At 58.4% G+C, this 20,110-nt stretch overlaps 1 protein-coding gene across 7 annotated transcripts in view; it reads left to right on the top strand.

Moving 5' to 3' along the window:
- The window catches only part of ARHGAP39 (Rho GTPase activating protein 39), an 82,428-nt gene extending 63,540 nt beyond the window's left edge, over nt 1–18,888 (top strand). For 2 of the 7 annotated variants that reach the window (XM_068526102.1, XM_068526103.1), the window contains 7 exons: nt 3,804–5,160; nt 6,963–7,524; nt 13,370–13,462; nt 16,551–16,624; nt 17,002–17,201; nt 17,903–18,554; nt 18,634–18,888. In XM_068526102.1, coding sequence (XP_068382203.1) covers nt 3,804–5,160; nt 6,963–7,524; nt 13,370–13,462; nt 16,551–16,624; nt 17,002–17,201; nt 17,903–18,554; nt 18,634–18,828 — 3,133 coding nt within the window. In that variant the 3' untranslated portion in view covers nt 18,829–18,888. Of the gene's footprint in view, nt 1–3,803; nt 5,161–6,962; nt 7,525–13,369; nt 13,463–16,550; nt 16,625–17,001; nt 17,202–17,902; nt 18,555–18,633 lie in introns of those variants that run through there. The other 5 variants (XM_068526105.1, XM_068526104.1, XR_011070817.1 and 2 more) reach the window with 5 other exon arrangements.
- Nucleotides 18,889–20,110: the final 1,222 nt, after the last annotated feature.

The following is a 20,110-nucleotide window of genomic DNA, read 5'->3' as shown; positions in this document are numbered from 1 at the left end:
CCACCTGCCAGTGCAGGGGACACGGGTTCAAGCCCTGGTCCGGGAAGATCCCACATGCCGCGGAGCAACTAAGCCCGTGCGCCACAACTACTGAGCCTTTGTTCTAGAGCCCGCGAGCCACAACTACTGAGCCCGCGTGCCACAACTACTGAAGCCCGCGTGCCTAGAGCCCATGCTCCACAAGAGAAGCCACCACAATGAGAAGCCTGCGCACCGCAACGAAGAGTAGCCCCTGCCTGCTGCAGCTAGAGAAAGCCCGCGCGCAGCAGTGAAGACCCAATGCAGCCATAAATAAACAAATAGATAAAATAAAACGGGCCAATGCAGCCATAAATAAATAAATAAATAAGTAAATTTATAAAAATAAAATGGGCCAAACACCTGAACAGACACCTCACCAGAGAACATACACCGATGGCACATACGCATATGAAAGCTGCTCCGTGTCATCTGTCATCAGGGAAACGCAAATTAAATCAACAGCGAGATACCACTCCACACCTATTCCAGACACTTAGGACGCCAGATGCAGGAGAGGGTGTGGAGCCGCAGGGACTCGCATTCATTGCTGGCGGGAACGCAGGGTGGTGCAGCCACTTTGGAAGACAGGCAGTTTCTTACAAAACTGAATATACTCTAATGATTCGGCAGTTGTGCTCCTTGGTATTTACCGGAAGGAGCTGAAATTTTATGTTCAAATCAAATCCTGTCCACAGATGTTTACAGCAGCTTTATTCATAGTTGCCAAAACTTGGAAATGACCAAGATGTCCTTCAGTAGGTGAACAAAGAAATAAACTATGATCCATCCAGACAAGGGGTTACTCAGCACTAAAAAGAAATGAGCTATCAGCCATGGAAAGACATGGAGGAACCTTAAATGCACATCAGCTAAAGCCAACCTAAAAAGGCTGCGCATTGCGTGATTCTGACTCTGACATTCTGGAATCATGGTATGTAGCCTTTTCAGATTGGCTTATTTAGAGGCCAAAGATTTGCTCATTGATTTGGCTTCAGATTTGGCTTCTATGGAGACAATAAAAAGATCAGTGGTTGCCAGGGATGGGGCGGGGGTTGGGGGGAGAGATGAACAGACAGGGCACAGGGGGTTTTAGGGTAATGAAAATGCTCTGTATGATACTATAATGGTGGATACAAGTCATTATCCATTTGTCCAAACCCATAGAATGTACAACACCAAGAGTGAACCCTAAGGTAAACTAAGTGATCGATTATAATGTGTCAGTGTTGGTCCATCAGTTACAGCAAATACACCATCGATGGCGAGATGTTGATGACTGGGGAAGCTGTGCGTGAGTCGGGGCCGGGGACACATGGGAAATCTCTGTACTTTCTGCTCAATTTTGCTGTGAACCTAAAAGTGCTCTTAAAAAAAAAGAATTAGATATTCTAGAACTGAAAAATATAGTAATAAAAACTAAGAACTCAATAGATGGGTGTAAGAACAGTTTAAACACAGCTGAATAGAAAATTAGTAAATTAGGGGCTTCCCTGGTGGTGCAGTGGTTGAGAATCCACCTGCTAATGAGGGGAACACGGGTTCGAGCCCTGGTCCGGGAAGATCCCACATGCCACGGAGCAACTAAGCCCATACGCCACAACTACTGAGCCTGCTGCTCTAGAGCCCACGAGGCACAACTACTGAGCCCGCGCACCTAGAGCCCATGCTCCACAACAAGAGAAGCCATAGCAATGAGAAGCCCGTGCACTGCAACGAAGAGTAGCCCCCTCTCGAGGGAATTAGAGAAAGTCTGCACGCAGCAACGAAGACCCAACGCAGCCAAAAATAAATAAGTAAATATGTAAATATATAAAACTTATTAAAAAAAATGTTTTTAAAAAAACCCCAAAATTAGTAAATTAGAAGGTAGATCAGAAGAACACATCTGTGTGGAGAGGCCAGAGGATGGAAAATACAGAATACAGCCTGAAACCATATGGAACACAGTGAAGAGGACTGCAGTTGATTCCCAGGAAAGGAGAGAGAGGAAACGGGATAAAAGTAATATTGAAAAGATATGGTCAAGAGTTTCCAAAAATCATAAAAGATGTCAGGCCACAGATTGAAAAAGTGCTGGGAATCCCAAACACTGAAGCACATGTTCCAAATACTAAATGTAAAAAGAGACTTCCCTGGTGGCACAGCGGTTAAAAATCTGCCTGCCAATGCAGGGGACACGGGTTCGAGCCTTGGTCCGGGAAGATCCCACGTGTCGCGGAGCAGCTAAGCCCGTGCACCACAACTACTGAGCCTGCGCTCTAGAGCCCACGAGCCACAACTACTGAGCCCACGTGCCTAGAGCCCATGCTCCGCAACAAGAGAAGCCACCACAACGAGAAGCCCGCGCACCGCGACGAAGAGTAGCCCCGGCTCGCTGCAACTAGAGAAAGCCCACGCGCAGCAACGAAGACCCAACGCAGCCAACAAATAAATAAATAATTAATTTAAAAATGTAAAAAGAAAATCTTTAAAGCAGCCAGCAGTCTCTTGGGATGGGGGAGCAGGTGGCAGAGGTGAGCCCCACTCATCTCTCTGGGACTTTGTCCGGCCCGTCATGGCTGGTACAGCTGTGGGACGTGGTGCAGACCTTCAGTGGGCAGATGTGGCGTGTGGTCAAGTCCATGTATCCCCAGGGGCAGTGTCACTCATGTCACCAGGCAAGTGAGGCTCAGAAGAGGCTGAGCGTCTTGGGTGGCCCCCCGCGCTCAGTGGCGGGGTCGTGATTTGGGCCTCACAGCTCCCCAGCTCTCCCTTAGCCTGATGCAGGCTTTCCCAGGAACTGGGGGACAGTTTTATCGTCTCTGTCCAGGTGCAGAGTGCCGACTGTGTGTGTGGGCAGTCAGAGGAGGGCAGTTAGCCTTTTTGGAGTTCACAGGAGCCTCTGTGGTTGAGATCCAGGGCCTGAGATGCTGGTGCACAAGGGGTGTGTTGGCCACCCCTGGTAGGAACAGGGGCAGGTGCTGAGCCCGGGAGTGAGGCCTGCAGGGCAGTACTCGTAGATTCCAAAGCCAGAGAGGCCTCTGGGAGGCCCCCCCTCCTGGCTCTTCCTTACAGAAATAGTTCTGTGCCTGGTTGTAGCCTGGGACCAGAGCAGAGACACTCACAGAGGCCCTGGCCGGGAGCGTTGCCGTGGGCAGCAGCTGGGATCTGTGGGAAGCTCCCGGATCAGGAGAGCCCCCAGAGGGGAAGGCTTCAGGGAAATGTGTGAGGGGAGTTCCCAGGACAGGAGGGCAGCTACTCTAGGCTGCACTGACCAGAGGTCAGGGCCTTAGCAATGAAAAGTGCACAGCTCGCTACTGGGAGCCCCAGTAGGCACCAGGCCCCCACAACCTGCAGCCCTGCGGGGGCGGGTGTGAAGAGGACAGTGAGAAATGACCAGGCCTTCTGGGCCCTGACCTCAGACACTCATGAGGTCAGTGGGTGGGTAATGGGTCCAGGCTGGCAAAGGGGTCAGATTTCCACCTTTCCTCGGTAACCTCTTCCCCCTAGGACTTCCCCCAGGTAACCTGTCCCCACCAAGACCTCCCCAGGTAACCTGTTCCCCCCAGGATTTCCCCCATGTAACCTGCCCCTCCTAGGACCTCCCCGGGTAACCTGCCCCCCCCGCCCAGGACCTCCTCAGGTAACCTGCCCCCCCAGGACCTCCCCAGGTAACCTGCCCCCCCCAGGACCTCCCCAGGTAACCTGCCCCCCCCCGCAAGACCTCCCCAGGTAACCTGCCCCCCCCGGGACCTCCCCAGGTAACCTGTACTGCACCGCCCCCCCCCCCCCGCCCCCACCAGGACCTCCTCGCTCCGCTGGAACTTGGGCACCAAGGAGCGCATGCTCGTCAAAGTTGCCGACAGGGAGCCCAGCTTCCTCTCCCCCCAGGGCAACGGCTACCCCCTGGACAGCCAGCCCGGGGGTCGCTCCCACAGACCCTCCGGGGGACAGCACTCGCCCAGCCTACAGACCTTCACCCCCGACGCGGACGGCCCTGTCTTCTTCTCAGAGCGGAGGCCGTCACCCTTCCCGAAGAGGGCTGAGCTAGGGAGCTGCTCCCCACTGCTGGCGCAGCCTCGCAAGCCCGCCGCCGACTCTCAGCCGTCCTCCCCGCGTTATGCCTACGAGCCCCCCCTCTATGAAGAGCCCCCCGTGGAGTACCAGGCCCCCATCTATGACGAGCCCCCTATGGATGTGCAGTTTGAGGCCGGCGGGGGCTATCAGGCCGGCTCGCCTCGGCGGTCTCCCAGCCGCAAGCCGCCCAAGCAGGCCTCCACGTCGCCCTACCAGCAGCTGGTGCTCACCAGGCAGAAGTGCCCCGAGCGCTACCTGAGCCTGGAGTACAGCCCGGCTGGCAAGGAGTACGTCCGCCAGCTGGTGTATGTGGAGCAGGCCGGCTCCAGTCCCAAGCTGCGCGCGGGCCCGAGGCACAAGTACACGCCCCACCCAGGCGGCGGCTCCCTCTCCCTGCAGCCCAGCCCCTGCCTGCTGCGCGACCAGCGCCTGGGGGTCACGTCCGGGGACTACAGCAGCATGGAGGGGCCCGAGCGGCGGTCTGCCCAGCCGCCCGTGCCACTGGCCCAGGCCCAGGACGATGCCATGTCCTGGTCCAGCCAGCAGGACACCATGTCCTCGACGGGCTGCTCCCCCGGCACACGCAAGAGGAAGAGCAGGAACCCCTCTGCGTGCCACGCCCCCAGCGCCCTGCCCACCGAGGGCCCCGGGGACCGCGACCCGCTTGGCCAGCAGCCCCTGAGCGAGGAGCGGCCCCTGTGCGGCCCCAGCCTGGCGCCCACACAGCGCGCAGAGGGCGAGGCAGGTGAGGGGGACGGGACGCGGGGCGAGGCCGAGCCCTTCCTGGCTCAGGCCCGGCTGGCCTGGGAGGCCCAGCAGGCCCACTTGCACATGAAGCAGAGGGGCAGCTGGGACTCACAGCAGGACGGCTCGGGCTACGAGAGCGACGGGGCCGTGCCGCCGCCCATGCCTGGGCCCGTGGTGCGCGCCTTCAGCGAGGACGAGGCGCTGGCGCAGCAGGAGAGCAAGCGCTGGCAGAGGGGCGCCTTGGATAGGCTCGCCTTCCCCCAGGTCCTGCTCGAGAAGAGCGTCTCCGTGCAGACCAGCCTGGCCTCCCCGGAGCCCTACCTCCACCCCTCTCAGGTAGGGGCACGGCCGCAGGCGGGTCCCCGGGCAGGGGTGGTGTGGCTTCACGGTTCCCAGCAGGCGTGAGGACAGACGGTAGATGCCCCCCAGGTCTCTGCCAGCACAGGGGTCTCTTACCTCGGCTGCTGGCCGGGCCCAGCAGTGCTGCCAGGTCGCCAGGGGGCTGGAGGCCATGTCCTGATTCCAGGCCACAGAGGCCGCCACCTGCCCGCTGAGCCCTGAGCCTCTGCTCTTCCACCTGTGAGTGGCTCTCAGGTGAGCTGTGGAGGTAGAGCACCAGGCGCTCCTTGCGTGGCTCAGAGCGCGGGGCCAGGACGCACTCAGCAAGCCCCCGGTGGCTCCCAGAACCCCCCGCTGCGGCTGGAGCCAGAGCAGGAGCCCAGCCTGCGGCGTCTTCTCGGCTCAGTGCTGGGCACGGACATCATCAGGCCCTCGGGATCCACGTGCACCTTCTGTCCTGGTTGCGTGCAAGGAGCCCGGTGCCCAGGGCTTGGTGTGGCCCAGTGTCCTGGTTCTCACCTCCTGGTCCCTGGCCTTTCACACCAGTCTCCTGCCTGAAGCCAAGGCTGAGGGTCTGCCCTGGCCTCTGCTCAGAGCTGGCAGTGGCCACAGGGCCTCCCGGGGTCAGGAGCCTCATGTCCACCCCCAGTCCTGGTGGGGAAGACATGCCCGAGAACTACGGCATCTTAGGTGGCCAGCATCCCCCAGGGCACTTAGTGTTCCTCCAGACTGGAGAGCTCAGAGCAGCGTTTCTGTCTGTGGCTTGTAACACAGGAGGACATCAGGACAGATGGGAAGAGGCGGGGGGTGGGGGCAGGGGGAGGGTGGAGTGTGAAGAGCGCGGGGCCTGGACAGCAGGACACCTGGGCTCCAAGGGCCTGACCCAGGTCCACTCCTGGCGCTGCCCAGGGAGGTGCCTTCCCTGCTTTCAAGACCAAGGGTGGGGGAGGCCAGCACGGGTTTGGGGACAAGAGCCCACCTCCCAGACAGAGGGGACGGGAGCCCCCAAAGAGTATTGGGTGAGGGGCTGTTATCTGAGTGCAGGACGTGGAGGCTGTTGGTGGGGGGGAGGGGGCGGAAGCTTGGGGCAACGCTCTCCCTTCCCAGCATCACGGGAGCGGAGGGCCGCAGCCCACGGCCCTCTCAGGCCTGGCTCTGCCCCTCTGCATGGCATCGCTCTGCCCGATGCCCGAGACTACAACGCTATCTTTGTTGGGGAAAAGGGTGCAGCCGTTGTGGCCCAGAGACATTTGCGTTTCTCTGTCAAATGTTGCATCTGGGGGTTTCTGCTGCTTTGTGGGGCTGCCCTTCCCATCTGAACCAGCAGAAGCCAAACAGCCACAGCAAGGCCAGTAGGAGGCAGCACCTTCCTGCATCCACGCACGGTCCAGCTCCCTGCCTGGGGAGACCCCTGTGAGCACTGGGGATGCAGCGTCCCCGGGCCCTCTCCCAACCGGGGCTACGGCAGCCCAGGAAGCTGACGAGACACATGCTCGACTCCCTCCTGCCCCCAGACCCGTGCTGGCCACCCCCAAACCTCGGTCTCCGGACCAGGGCAGGCACCTCCCGGAGGCCGAGCCCGCAGGGTAAAGGTCAGAGGGAGGGCTTCTCTGGGTCCCTGTTAGACCAGTACAAGGCGCAGAGCTGGGAGCCCAGGCCCGGCCTCACCGCACCCCACCCCGCCGAGGCCTCTCTCCTCCAGCAGCTTCAGGGCCCGCTTGGGGGAGGGGGGCCGCACCTCTCACCTGGCTGGGTCACGTGGGGCCCCCACCCCCTCACAGCCCCCCTGTCCTCCCCAGTCTGAGGACCTCGGCACCTGCGCCCCGTTCGAGAGCGGCCGGCAGAGCCGGAGCGTGATGCCCGGCGCCCGCTGCGTGTTCCCCACCTTCACGCTCCGCAAGCCGTCCTCGGAGACCGACATCGAGAACTGGGCCTCCAAGCACTTCAACAAACACACGCAGGGCCTCTTCCGGCGGAGGGTGTCCATTGCCAACATGCTGGCGTGGAGCAGCGAGTCCATCAAGAAGCCCATGATCGTGACCAGCGACCGCCACGTGAAGAAGGAGGCCTGTGAGGTCTTCAAGCTGATCCAGATGTACATGGGCGACCGGCGCGCCAAGGCTGACCCGCTGCACGTGGCCCTGGAGATCGCCACCAAGGGCTGGAGTGTGCAGGGCCTGCGGGACGAGCTCTACATCCAGCTGTGCCGGCAGACCACCGAGAACTTCCGCCTCGAGAGCCTGGCCCGCGGCTGGGAGCTCATGGCCATCTGCCTGGCCTTCTTCCCGCCCACGCCCAAGTTCCACTCCTACCTGGAGGGCTACATCTACCGGCACATGGACCCCGTCAACGACACCAAAGGTAAGACCCAGACAGGACCCCTGGGCTCTGCCACCAGCTCAAGTACAGACTGCGGCTAGAGCATCCGTCTGCGCTGGGTGGCACCTGGCAGCAGCAGGTACACAAACACAGCATCTCCCAGAGGGGCACGTCCTTGGCCTCCATTGGGATGCGGGGTCCTCAGGCAGCCCCTTCTCGGCACTGAGGCCCTGAGAAGAGTCACAGGCAGTTGTGGCACAGGGTCCCTCCCTGGCCACGGGCTGACAGGTGGGGGTCTGCTTGAGGACCCATTGCACCCATGTCTCCGCCAGCCGGCATCCACTCCACTCTGAGGCTACCATCCTGGTCACCCTGCCTGACAAGGGCAGGGAGGCCAGTCAGCCTGTGTGCACTTACAGCATTTGCCCTGGCCAGGCTCACTCTATGCCTTGTGGCCATCTCAGGATGGCTTCTGAGAGCAGTGGGGAATGTGGGCACACTGGCCCAGCACTGGGTCTGAGGTGGCCAGCGGGCTGTTGAGGTGCTGTGGGCTGAGCTGGCCCTGAGCTGCCTCAGGCGTTCCGAGGTTGGGACCGTCATGGACAGCGGCCTGCTGACAGCTGCCTGGGGCCGAGCGCAGAGCTGCATCCACCTGGGGTCGCTGAAGGCCACGCGTCAGGTCCATGTGGGCCCCGGCTTGGCCTTCCTTGGGGAGGACTCTGGCCCACGGTCCTGCCAGCCCGGCAGTGCTCGCCTTGGGCTGGGCAGAGTGAGCACGGGGGTGGAGCCGCAGGCAGCACGTGCCAGTGCAGCAGGCCGTCTGCCACCCCGTGTTCGTGAGCGTCTGCCATGCCAAAGGTTGCCCAGTGGGAGTGGCCATCCATGCTGGTCTAGCCAGGGCTCTGCCCCAGCCCAGGTGTGGGGGGCTGAGGCCTGTGCACACAGTGACGAGGGCTGCAGGGCAGTGGGGGGCCCGGGGAAGGTGTGTGAAGCATAGGCAGCATCCAGCACACCAGCCGTTTAGGGGCAGATCTTGGAAGCCATGAAATTTTTGCTCAGGCATGCAGTTTTTGAAGCAGGATCACCGAACACTGCAGACGGGTCTCCCCAGGTGGCTCCCCGGATGAAGCGGGCAGCCTGGATCTGCCTCTGTCTTCTCAGACCTTCCCAGGAGCAGGTGGGCCCCCAGTGGCTTCATGGTTCACCTCAGCCTCTTCCAAAAAGGTCTTGAAACGTCCCTGCCGTGAGCTGGAGGTTTGGAAGTATGTGTCCGCCGCTCGGCACGCAGCCCTCGGGGGCCCCAGGAGTGCTTGCTGAGTGAACGGTGAGTGAGCAGTGGACGGAGGCCAGAGGCTCCAGGCTGCGCCCTCTCTGGCTGCGGCGTCCATGGAGAGCTGGCCATCGTTCAGCAGGACGTTGCGGTTTTGCACGGAGGTTAGTGCATTTTCGCCCTAGTGTCTATGCCATAGGAGCCAGACTGAGAGAACCGAGGTTCAGCCTGGCAGCCGTGGTTTTGAGGCCCCGGTGGCCTCTGCCCACAGACCACACTGGCTCTGTGTGGTCCCGCTAGCAGGGTTCTGTGTCTGTGGGATCTGGTCTCACATCTGTGGCACAGGGTTGCCCTCCAGCCAAAGCCCTGTCTCCAGCCCTGAGACCCGCTCCTGGGTGGGCGTTTTCTGCCAGGCCCTGCTCATCACTGAGCCCAGAGGAGAGGCCTTGATCTCCCTCCCACTGGCGCTTGTCAGGAACATGGGTGCTGGCTGCCAGTCAGGAGGGCAGGCCCCATCAGCCCAGAAGGACCTAGCCTGTGCTTAGGAAAAGGAAATGCAGTCCGTCCTGGGAGCACCAGCGGGGGCAGAGCTGAGCTGGCTCCCGTGTGTGGGGCCTCACCCTGAACCACACTGCCTGCCTTGGCCTCAGAAGCTTTTGATTCATCTGCCAGCATGTGTGTGACATCTGCGTGGTCACCACTCCGAGGGAACAAGGTACCACACAGTGAACCCCAGTTCACGTGACCCCACCCCCCGGCTTAGCCTCGGCTCGCACGTGGTCACAGCTTTGTACCAGCCACCACCAGGTGACGCCAACAGCTTGTCTGCCCTGGACTTCCCCAAGCATGCTGTCAGCACAGGCGTCGCAGGGATGCTCCAGAAAGAGCACACTGGAAGGCCGCAGACCCTGAGGGATACGTGTGCCTTCACGCCTTCGGCAAGACGCTGCCTTCCAGGTGAAGAGGGCAGGATGAACACGTGCATTGACTTGCGTTCCACCTTGAACTCATGATAAAAGAACAGTGAAGGAATTCTTTAAAGGCAGAAAAAGAAACCTCACAAGGAAATGTAAAATGCTGCAGCCACTATGGAAAACAGAATGGCAATTCCTCAAAAGATTAAAAATAGAATTATCATAGGATTCAGCAATTCCACTTGTGGGCATATACCCAAAATAATTGAAAGCAGGAACATGAACAGATATTTGTACACCCATGTTCATAGCAGCATATTCACAATAGCCAAGAGGCAGAAAGCAGCCCAGGTGTCCATTGATGGATGAATAGATAAATAAAATGTCATCCGTACACATAATGGAATTATTCAGCCTAATAGGGAAGGAAATTCTGGCACAGGCTACAACATAGATGAATCCTGAAAACATTATGCTGAGTGAAATAAGACGGACCCAAAAAGACAATTACTGCATGAATCGGACAAATAACTGTATGAGGTCCCTAGAGTAGTCAAATTCATACAGAATGGTGGGTGCCATGGGTTACGGGGAGGGAGAAATGGAGAGTTGTTTGATTCGTACAGACTTCTCATTTTGGGAGGTGAAGAAGTGCTGGAGATGGATGGTGGTGACAATTGCACAGTAATATGAATGTAATTAATACCCTGAACTGTACAATTAAAAATGGTTAAAATGGCAGATTTTATGTTACATATAATTTACCACAATAAAAAATACTAAAACCCACCAGGACAAAGAGTATGGAAGAGGAAGAACAACTATGCTTTGGAAGCTGAAAAGCACACGGACAAGTGGCTGGAAACTGACTTGGCAGACCAAGAAATGTGGATCCCAAGCAGGTGGTGGGGAAGCTGGCAAGTCGAAGCAGGTAGCAGGCCCTAAAAAGCGCAGCAGTGGGTGGAGCCAGCTTCCTCCAGCAGTGGTATGGAAGTGGGAGTGACCATGGAGCTGAAAACAAAAGGACTAGTTGAAGGTCTGTTTAAGAAGCAGAGCAGCTACAGTGGAGTAGGCAAAGTTAAAGACTCTGGACCCAGAGCATCTGGACTCAGATCTCAGCCACTTTTTCAAAATAGGCCATATTCTGAGCCATAAAACAAGTCTCAATAAAGGTTAAAGAATGTGAGTCATAGGGACTTCCCTGGTGGTCCAGTAGGTAAGACTCCACACTCCCAACGCAGGGGGTGCGGGTTTGATCCCTGGTCAGGGAAGTAGAGCCCACACGCGTGTCGCAGCTAAGAGTCCACATGCCGCAACTAAGAAGTCTGCATGCCGCAACTAAGACCCGGCACAGCCAAAATAAATAAATAAATCCTAAAAAAAAAAAAAAAAAAAGAATGCGAGTCATAGAAAGTGTGTTCTCTAACCACAGTGGAATTAAATTGGCAATCAGCAACACGAAGATATCTGGAAAATCCCTGAGTATTTGGAAACTAAAGAACATACTACTGAACAATCCATGGGTCAAATAAAAATGAAAAAGGAAGGTGCAAAGTATTTTGAATTGAAAGAAAATGAAAACAAAACATTACAATTTGGGTGATGCAGCTAAAGCAGTACTTAGAGGGAAATTTATGGCACCTAAATGTCTGTATTAGGAAATATCTCAAATCAATCATCTCAGCTCCTACTTTAAGAAACTTAAAAAAAAAAGAGTGAGAGGAAATTATACCAAAAAGTAAGGAGAAGAAAGGAAATAATGATCAGAGTAGAAATCAATGAAAGAGAAAATAGAAAAAACAATGTGGAAAAACAGGAAACAAAAAGCTGATTACTTGAGAAGATCAACAAAATTAATAAACCTCCAGCCAGGCTAACCAGGACACAAAGAAGACATAAATTATCAATATCAAGAATAAGAGATAATATCATTACAGATTCAACAGATGTTAAAAGGATAGTAAGGAAATATTATGAACAACATTATGCCAGTAAATATGACAATTTAGAGGAAATGGACAAATTCCTTGAAAGACACAAACTACCAAAGATCACTCAATAAAAAATAACCAGAAAAATCATATATCTATTAAAGAAATTGGTACTTTATGAAACTTTCCCACAAAGAAAATTCCAGGCCCAAATGGCTTCACTAGTGAATTCTATCAAATATTTCATTGTTTGTGTAGCAACTAACTCAGAAAATTGAAGTGGAGGGAATATTTCCCAATTCTCTCTATATCAAAATTAGAAAAGGACATCACCAAAAATTTGAAAACGAAGCACAGATAGTATCCCTCATGAGCATAGGACAAAAATGAACCATATTTTAGCAAATTAAATCCAACAATATATTAGAAGGATAATGCATCTTGAATAAGTGGGGTTTATCTGAGGAATGAAAAGTTGGTTTAACATTCAAAAATCAATCAATGTAATTTGCCATATCAACAGAGTAAAAAAAAAGCCATATGATCATCTCAATAAGTGTAGAAAAAGCATTTGACAAAATCCAACATTCCATTCCTGATAAAAAAAACTTGGAAGAGAAGGGAGTCTCTTCAACCTAGTATACACATGTATCTTTCCTTGCCCTGTCAGCCTAGGGCCTAGAAGCAATGACACCCCAATAGCATTGAGGACACCTGACCCGCGGCTCTTGGTTTCTACCATTTTCCATTAAAAGGAACCAGAGCTGTTTGGAGAAACAGCTGACTCTGAGGCTGGGGTAGGGAATGTACAAGATGCAGTGCCAGAAGGGAGGATGTGCCAGAGGGGAGACGATGGGCTGTGTCACAGGACACGGGTCACAGGACACAGAGCTCCCCGGGGCCAAAGCTGGAGCACTTTGAGCGACAGAATAAAGTCATATTGAATTGTAACCTGACAATGTAAAATGAATATCCCTAAGCCCATACTGATACAAATGATTAGATAGATATAGGGTTAGGGTTAGGGGACTTCTTCCATGCAGAAGAATTACAAATATGGGACTTCCCTGGTGGTCCAATGGTTAAGACTCCACACTTCCACTGCAGGGGGTGCGGGTTCGATCCCTGGTTGGGGAACTAAGATCCCCGAATGCCGCACAATGAAGCCAAAAAAAGAAAGAAAGGAAAAAAAAGAATTACGAATAATTTATGTAGGTAAGAGGGTCCACCATGAGGGGAGCGTGAATCCCACCTCAGTGTGGGCTGTGTGCCTCGACTTCCTTCCAGAGCACGGGATGGGGGGATGGAGGGTCCGCATCGACAGCGCTGAGTTATTTTGTGCGGGGTGTGGGGGGGTGCCCAGCTCAGCCAGAGAGGGGAGCCAGGCCCCTCCTCTCTCGCTCAGCACCCACTCAGCCCCTGGAGCGCAGCCACGTAGGAACCGGGTGGCTGGGCTGTGGCCCTCTCAGGGGGCTCCCTACCCCTGCCTTTCTGTCGGCCAGCGGGTCATGAGCTGACCACATCCTCTCCCCACTGCCCAGGGGCACGTTCCTGGCACCTCCCCAGCCACACGACCCAGGTGTGCCCGCACACCCACCCCTGTGCCCAGGACTCCCCTCCACCTCTGGCGGGGCATCAGCCTATCTCCCTCCGAGGAGCCCAGCAGGCTGGGGCAGTGCCCTCCCAGCTGCCCAGGGTCAGTCCCGAGCGGGACCGTGTGGGCACGTGTTCCTCTTTGTGTTCTGTGGCCTCACCCTTTGTTTGCTCCCCAGTGACACAGCACATGAAAGCGCTCCTGGAAAGGAACACTAAGAAGAAGTCCAAGTTGAGAAAGAAACCCAAGCCTTATGTTGAGGAGCCGGATGGTAGGGCCTCTCCCGCGGCCCCTGTGCGCTGCGTCTGCACGGCTCTGCTCTCCGGCCTCGGCCGCCTGGCCTCCTCTCTCTAACCGCTTCTGGGCTGGGGGGACAGTGGGGGGACACTAACCGTCAGGTCTCCTCCTGAGTGGGCTGGAAGCCCAGGTCGTCGACAGGGCTCCTGGGAGAGGCCACACCTGCCCTGCGCCTTTCTCCACGGTGCTCAGAACAATTTCCAACGTGCATGCTGGGTTCTCTGTGGGGAGGGGCCTGCTGGAGGCACCCCTAAGTGAGGGAGTGCCCTGTGGGCAGGTGCCTCCCCAGCCCTGACCTCCAGCTGGGGCTGGGGGCCAAGCCTGGCATTGTTTCCCCGGGGCCCCCAGCACAGCCCATCCCTGCTCTTCTCCTGGGCCCTGGCTCAGGAGCCCACCCCCACCCAAGCTCCAGAGAAGCCCTGTTAGCCCAAGGCTGTGCTCTCCTGGCCAGGAGACCCGGCTGTCCATTTCTGTCCCATGAGCCTCCCTTCTTGGCACCAGGGCCCTGGGACCAGCCCCCGCCCCACTCGTCTTCCTGTGAGACTCACCCTTGGCACCCCTTCCTCTGGGAAGCTCTCTGGCTACATGCTACCCTCACCAGAAGAAGGGGGGCAGCCGCAATCCAGGATTCCCAGGCGCCCTTGGGCCCCTGTCCTTGGGGACAGGAGCGGAAGCTTTGAGCTCCGGCCTGAGCCCGTCCGCTGGCGTCCCGATGCAGCAGTGAGGTGGGGCTGGGGGCACAGAGTGCAGGCTCCTGTGGGCCGGGGGTGGTTGGAGCCCCGAGGGGGTCAGAGGAGGGAGCTAGTTCCCCCGGGACCCAGCAGAGTCCGTGCCAAGGGGTGGCAGGTCCTGGCCACACCCAGCGGCCTTCGAGGCTCTTGGCCTGGGCACCTGGCACAGCAGCAGAGGCTCTGGGAGGGCTGCTTTGTCAGTCGCTCTGGGGGCCGCTGTCTCTCCGCTGGGTGGGAGCATGCCCTGGCAAGGCCAGCACGGGGCAGTGGACCCAGAGTCCCCCGCAGCACCAGGTGGGTTTCCCTGGGTTGGCTGCGGGCACTCAGCAGACACCCCATAGTCTTGGCCCAGGAGGCTGTGCCCTGGCAGCAGAGGTGCCCCAGCCCTGAGATTCCAGGCACACGAGGCCTCAGTCCCTGGTCCGCCCACAAAAGCTCGGACTCCAGCAGCTGCAGCCCTCACTCCATGCCAGACTGAGGTCAGCCCTTCATGGGCACCTGTCCCCATCCTACAGAGAGGAAATAAGGCCTGGAAAAGCTGCACCACAATCGTCAGGTGAGAGGTGGTGGCACAAGGATATTCAGATCACAGCCTGTTGGAGAGGCCGGTTTGGTCCCAGGAAGCCCTGTGACAGGAGGTCAGGGCGAGTCTGCCCACGGGCCCCAAGCCCAGGGACAGGAGGCTGTCACCCAAGGGAGGGGTGGGCATGCTCCCAGGATGGGGAAAGCGAGCAGGTGCCGCCACGCACTCCCTGGGCTCCCGCTGCTCAGGGTGCAGCCCGGGTTCCGTTTGCTTGAGCACCATCCACTCTCCCTGAGCCAAGAGCTTGCCCACGTGGGCCGATGGCAGAAGGTTCCAAGTGCTGTGTCCCAAGCTGGCTGATTGGTAGCTGCAGCTAGGATTCTCTGTTTGGGTCTGTGGGTCCCCAGGGACCTGAAACAGATTCTTCAGGGTTTAAACACCTATAAGAAATGTTTGTTTTCATTTTGATTACTCTAAAACAGAACCCCCTTACCAGTTATAACGACAGAAGTATTTTGTGATAACTAGAAATGAAAAGGTTTTCACGAATGAGACATGTTTGTGTTCTTCACACTGAGGTTCACGGAACCCTGTGTCCTCAGACAACTGCTTCCTTTAAAAAAGACTATATTTGAGACTTGGGTCCAGAGGCCCCCCCTCAGGCAGGGAGGCCCAGCAGAGGCAGAGCCTTACAGGGAACGGGTCTGTCCTGAGCCTGGAGGCACACGGTCGGCCCATCTGTCTGTCCATGGTCTGGGGCAGCCCGGCCCAGATGGCTCCTCTGTCTTGCTGCTCCTTCCCTTGCCTGGGCCGGGAAAGATGCGCCACACGTTTCAGACCCTCCCTGGGTGGGGTCTCCTCCCCACTCCCTCTCCCCCCTCCTCCCTTTGCCTCCAGCCCCCCACCCCCACCTGCCCCAACACACCGTATCTGGAAAGACCCGTGGCCTGAGGTCTTTGCCCTCGGATTGCTGGCCCTGCCACCCTCCATGACCACCAGCTAGAACTTCTGCTTTCAGGGGCGAGGTTTGAGAAAGCCCCCTCCCTTGAGAAAGGAGACCAGTCTTCCTGTCACCTTCAGCCCTCAGGCAGAGTCGCCATGTGGTCCTTCCCCAGCATTGCCCTCCCAGCGAAACCCAGGCTCAGGACACGGCACCCCCTCCACACTCATGCCCCTCCCAAGTGAGCCAGGCCCTGGGCCTCCCTCTCCCTGACCCCCACCCAGGCAGCCTTTGACCAAGCAGGCATGAGGTCCTGTGGGCTAAGGCCTCTCCCTGGGCTGCCCAGGGCCTCTGGCTGGAAGCAGGGCTGCAAGAGAGCTGGGCTTGGTGCCCAGCCCCCCCAGAGCTCCCTCCTCCCGTGCTGGCCCAAGGCGATGGGCGCCGAGTGCCTGCAGGCGTGCAGCACATGGAGATCACCCTTCTCAGGGGGCTCCCCAGGCCCTGCCCTAGCCTGCCTGCGACTCCCCCTGGGGAATAGACCTCATCCCCAGCCTGACCTTCCTGGCCAGGGGAAGGGTTGGGTAGGCTGGCAGAGGGCTTCCTTCTTCAACCTGGCTCTTCTGGAGGAGAGGGCAGTGCCCCCTTGCCTCTTCACATGAGTTTACTTCTGACGGGCGGCCCAGAAGTGTAAGGACCCACTGCCTGGGGCAAGCAGCAGGCAGGAGGCTGGTCAGGCCTGGGCCCCCAGGTTCTTGCAGGAGCCATCTCTCCTCACCCCTCTTGCTGCTTCCTCTCTTAGTCACTGGTTGGCCTGCAGCCCCTGCTCCCACTCATCCATGCCAAGCCAACTGGCACCATTCTTTTCCAGGGGTGGCAATAAGCACATATGCCAAGTACTGTTACCACAAGCTGCAGAAGGCAGCCCTGACTGGGGCCAAGAAGGTACGAACTTCTCCCAGGACAGCTGGGCAGAGGTGGGCGGGCAGCCTGTGCCGGTGACGCCTAGACAGAGTCCAACGGGAGGCGGGGGCTGCAGATTTGGGGAGGGGGCGGGGGGGCAGTTAACGGCTCGCGGTGCGGAGGGTGCCACTTGGAGCTTCTGATGCTGTAGGTGGCCCAGCAGGAGGCCCCTCTGGTGACTCAGGGGCCAGGGAGTTGGGGGTCCCCGGCTCAGGCCTGGGGTTCACAGGGACGAGAGGACAGAAGGAGGAAAGAGGGCGGGTGAGCCAGGGGCAGCCCTTGCAGAGGTGCAGGGGGAGGGAGGGCTGGGAGCTGGGCGCCAGGCCACACTGGGACAGAGAGCTGGGCCGCCTTTGCAGGGGCTGAAGAAGCCCAACGTGGAGGAGATCCGGCATGCCAAGAACGCCGTGTTCAGCCCGTCCATGTTTGGCAGTGCACTGCAGGAGGTCATGAGCATGCAGAAGGAGCGCTACCCTGATCGGCAGCTGCCCTGGGTACAGACTCGGCTGTCGGAGGAGGTGCTCGCACTCAACGGTGACCAGACAGAAGGCATCTTCAGGTGCCCTGCAACCTGGGCCCTGGTGTGGGGGCTTGGGTGTCTACACCACGTGTCTTGGGCCGACGGGGGCCAGTGGGCCCCGGGCCCCTGCCTCAGAGCAGCGAGAGAAGCCCCCTGAGAGGCCAGCATGCAGGCAGGGAGGGCAGCTTGGAGCAGATAGAAGGGCCAGGCGCTCTGCGGCCAGGAGGGTGGGGCGGGCCCCATGTTTAGGCGGTGGGTCAGCAGGGTTGTCCCTCCTGAATGGCAGCACACCGGAACCCAGACAGGAGAGCTAGCCAGGGACAGTGCCCTTGCAGAAAGGGCCAGCAGGGGCCCAGAGGGCACTTGGACACCAACCATAGGCAGGGCCTGGAAAGATGCAGCAACCCCCACCAAACGGTCCTCACCTGTGAGTGGAGATGATGGCCCTGTCCCATGGAGGATGGCACATGGCCAGTCACCTGCTGTTGTGACTCACCTACCCAGGACCCGGGACAGGTGGGGAAACAGGCTTATGGGTTTGGGCCTCAGGGACCATTCTGAGGAAGGGATCTGCATGGGGGCAGTCAGCAGAGGGATGAGGGATGGGGGCCTGGGACAGGGGACCCCAGCCACACCTCCCTCTGGTAGGAAAGAGGCCATTTGGGCAGAGAGGGGTCAGGCAGCCCTGACCCTGAGCAAGCCCAGCTCCTCCTCCCTGAGACCTGCCCTGTGCTTGGCAGAGTCCCTGGGGACATTGATGAGGTGAATGCCCTGAAGCTGCAGGTGGACCAGTGGAAGGTGCCTACAGGCCTGGAGGACCCCCACGTCCCAGGTGAGTCCCCAGCCCCCTCAGCAGCAGGAGCAGCTCGGACGGTCCAGCCCTCCCTGCTTTCCGTCGTGAAGGGACAGCCCTCGGGTCCATTTCCAGCACAGACGTCCCCCTGCCGTTGGACAGCCTCCGCGGCGCCTCCCTCCGCTCGCCTGCTCACGGTGGCCGCACAGCCTCTCTTGGTTCCCGGCGCTCGGGGTCTGTCCAGGCCCTCAGGACCAGGAGCCCGCTGGCCTCCGGCCGCGCAGCCCACACGGCTGGGGGGACACCTCCCGTCTGGTCCTGGCCCCTCGCCCCCACTCCCGACACACACGGCCGCTTTCGCCCCTTGCTGCTGGTGGGGCGGGTCCCCGACTGCCCCGCCCGGCCGAAACCCCCGCGCTGCGTCCACAGCGTCGCTGCTGAAGCTGTGGTACCGGGAGCTGGAGGAGCCCCTGATCCCCCACGAGTTCTACGAGCAGTGCATCGCGCACTACGAGAGCCCCGAGGCCGCCGTGGCCGTGGTGCACGCGCTGCCCCGCATCAACCGCCTGGTGCTGTGCTACCTCATCCGTTTCCTCCAGGTAGGCGGTGCCGCCCCTCCGCGCCCCGCCCCTCCGCGCCCCGCCCCGGCCCACCCGCAGCTCCCCGCTCCCCGCGCAGGTGTTCGTGCAGCCCGCCAATGTGGCCATCACCAAGATGGACGTCAGCAACCTGGCCATGGTGATGGCGCCCAACTGCCTGCGCTGCCGCTCGGACGACCCGCGCATCATCTTTGAGAACACTCGCAAGGAGATGTCCTTCCTGCGCGTGCTCATCCAGCACCTGGACACCACCTTCATGGAGGGCGTGCTATAGCGCGTGGGCACCGAGGGTGGGGACAGAGCCTGCCCGGGTGCGCCCGGGCAGGGGGCACGCGGGGAGGGGGGAGGGGACGCCCGAGAAGCGGAGGTAGCATGCCGGCTCCGCCCATGCCCGCCCCAGCCCTGGAACCCGCATCCTCCGACCCGGGCCCTCGGCCTGAAGGCGCAGCCAAGGCAGAGGGGCTGCGGGAAGGGCGCCTCTGCCCCGCCCCAGGCCTCGTGGCCGTATCGTTCGGCTCTGCCCCGCCCACCGCCAGCCGCCGTTCGGCCGCGAGAAAGTGCCTTCTGTTTCCCGGAGCCAAGTGACACTGCCCCTCCCGGCCGGCCCGAGAGCACAAGCCGCCCTTCCTGGGGCGAGCCGCCTTGCTGGGGCTGCTGCGCTCAGCTTGGCCCCGGCCCAACCCGGCTGCCCATCTTGCTCTTCCTCTGCCCTCCCCCTGACCTGGGGGTCTCCTGATCTGCGACTTCCGCCCTCCCCAGTCCCTTCCCGCCCCCTCCCCCTGCCACTTGTGGCCTCCAGCGTGGTGACTGCACAGGAGTTTGGGGGCTCCAGGGCTCTGGGCTGTTCACCACCAGAGCAGAGCCTGGCTGGTGCAGGGCCCGATAGGCTCTCTCTGGGTGGAAAGGGGCCCCCAAGCCAAAGTCCTCTGGGGTGGGGGGCAGGGTTGGGCAGGCATTCTTGGGGCAGGGTGGGGGAGGGGCAAGAGTATTTTTTCTTCGTGTAACTATAAATTCAGAATCTATCCCGCATCCCAAACCCGCCTGTGTATAGAGATATAAATAGAGCGAAAGATATAAGAACTAAATTTGCTAATGACATAGTCTTAACCCAAATGTTATTTATTTCTGAGTCCTCTGCAGACAAGTTGAGATCATTCCTTCATTTTCTTCTCCACCCTCTTGGCTTCTGACCAAAAATCAAACCCTGCCCCATCCAGGACCTGCATCAGAGAAGGAAGGAGCCCTGAACTGGGGGACCAGAGGGGCACCGGGGACTGCCCTTCCTCGAGGCCAGAGCCGGGGCGGGGGGTAGGGTGGGTGGAGGGGAGGTATCTAGACTCTCAGTTTGTACATTTTCCATTTTGGAATTTTGAGTTCCAATTGTTGTAAAACTTAATTTCTCCCCGGCTTTTATATATATATATTATATATATATATATATAATATATATATATATTGTATATATATATATTTAGAGTTGAGTTTTTATTTATTATTAAAAACAAAAAACCCCAGTCCTGCCGAGGCCTGGTGTCCCCTGGGGGAGCGTCCTCAGT

The sequence above is a fragment of the Eschrichtius robustus genome, chromosome 17 (assembly GCF_028021215.1).
Source record: "Eschrichtius robustus isolate mEscRob2 chromosome 17, mEscRob2.pri, whole genome shotgun sequence".
Classification (NCBI taxonomy): domain Eukaryota; kingdom Metazoa; phylum Chordata; class Mammalia; order Artiodactyla; family Eschrichtiidae; genus Eschrichtius; species Eschrichtius robustus.
Note: the sequence above shows the minus strand (reverse complement) of the source record. Positions and strands in the feature narration are given on the sequence as shown.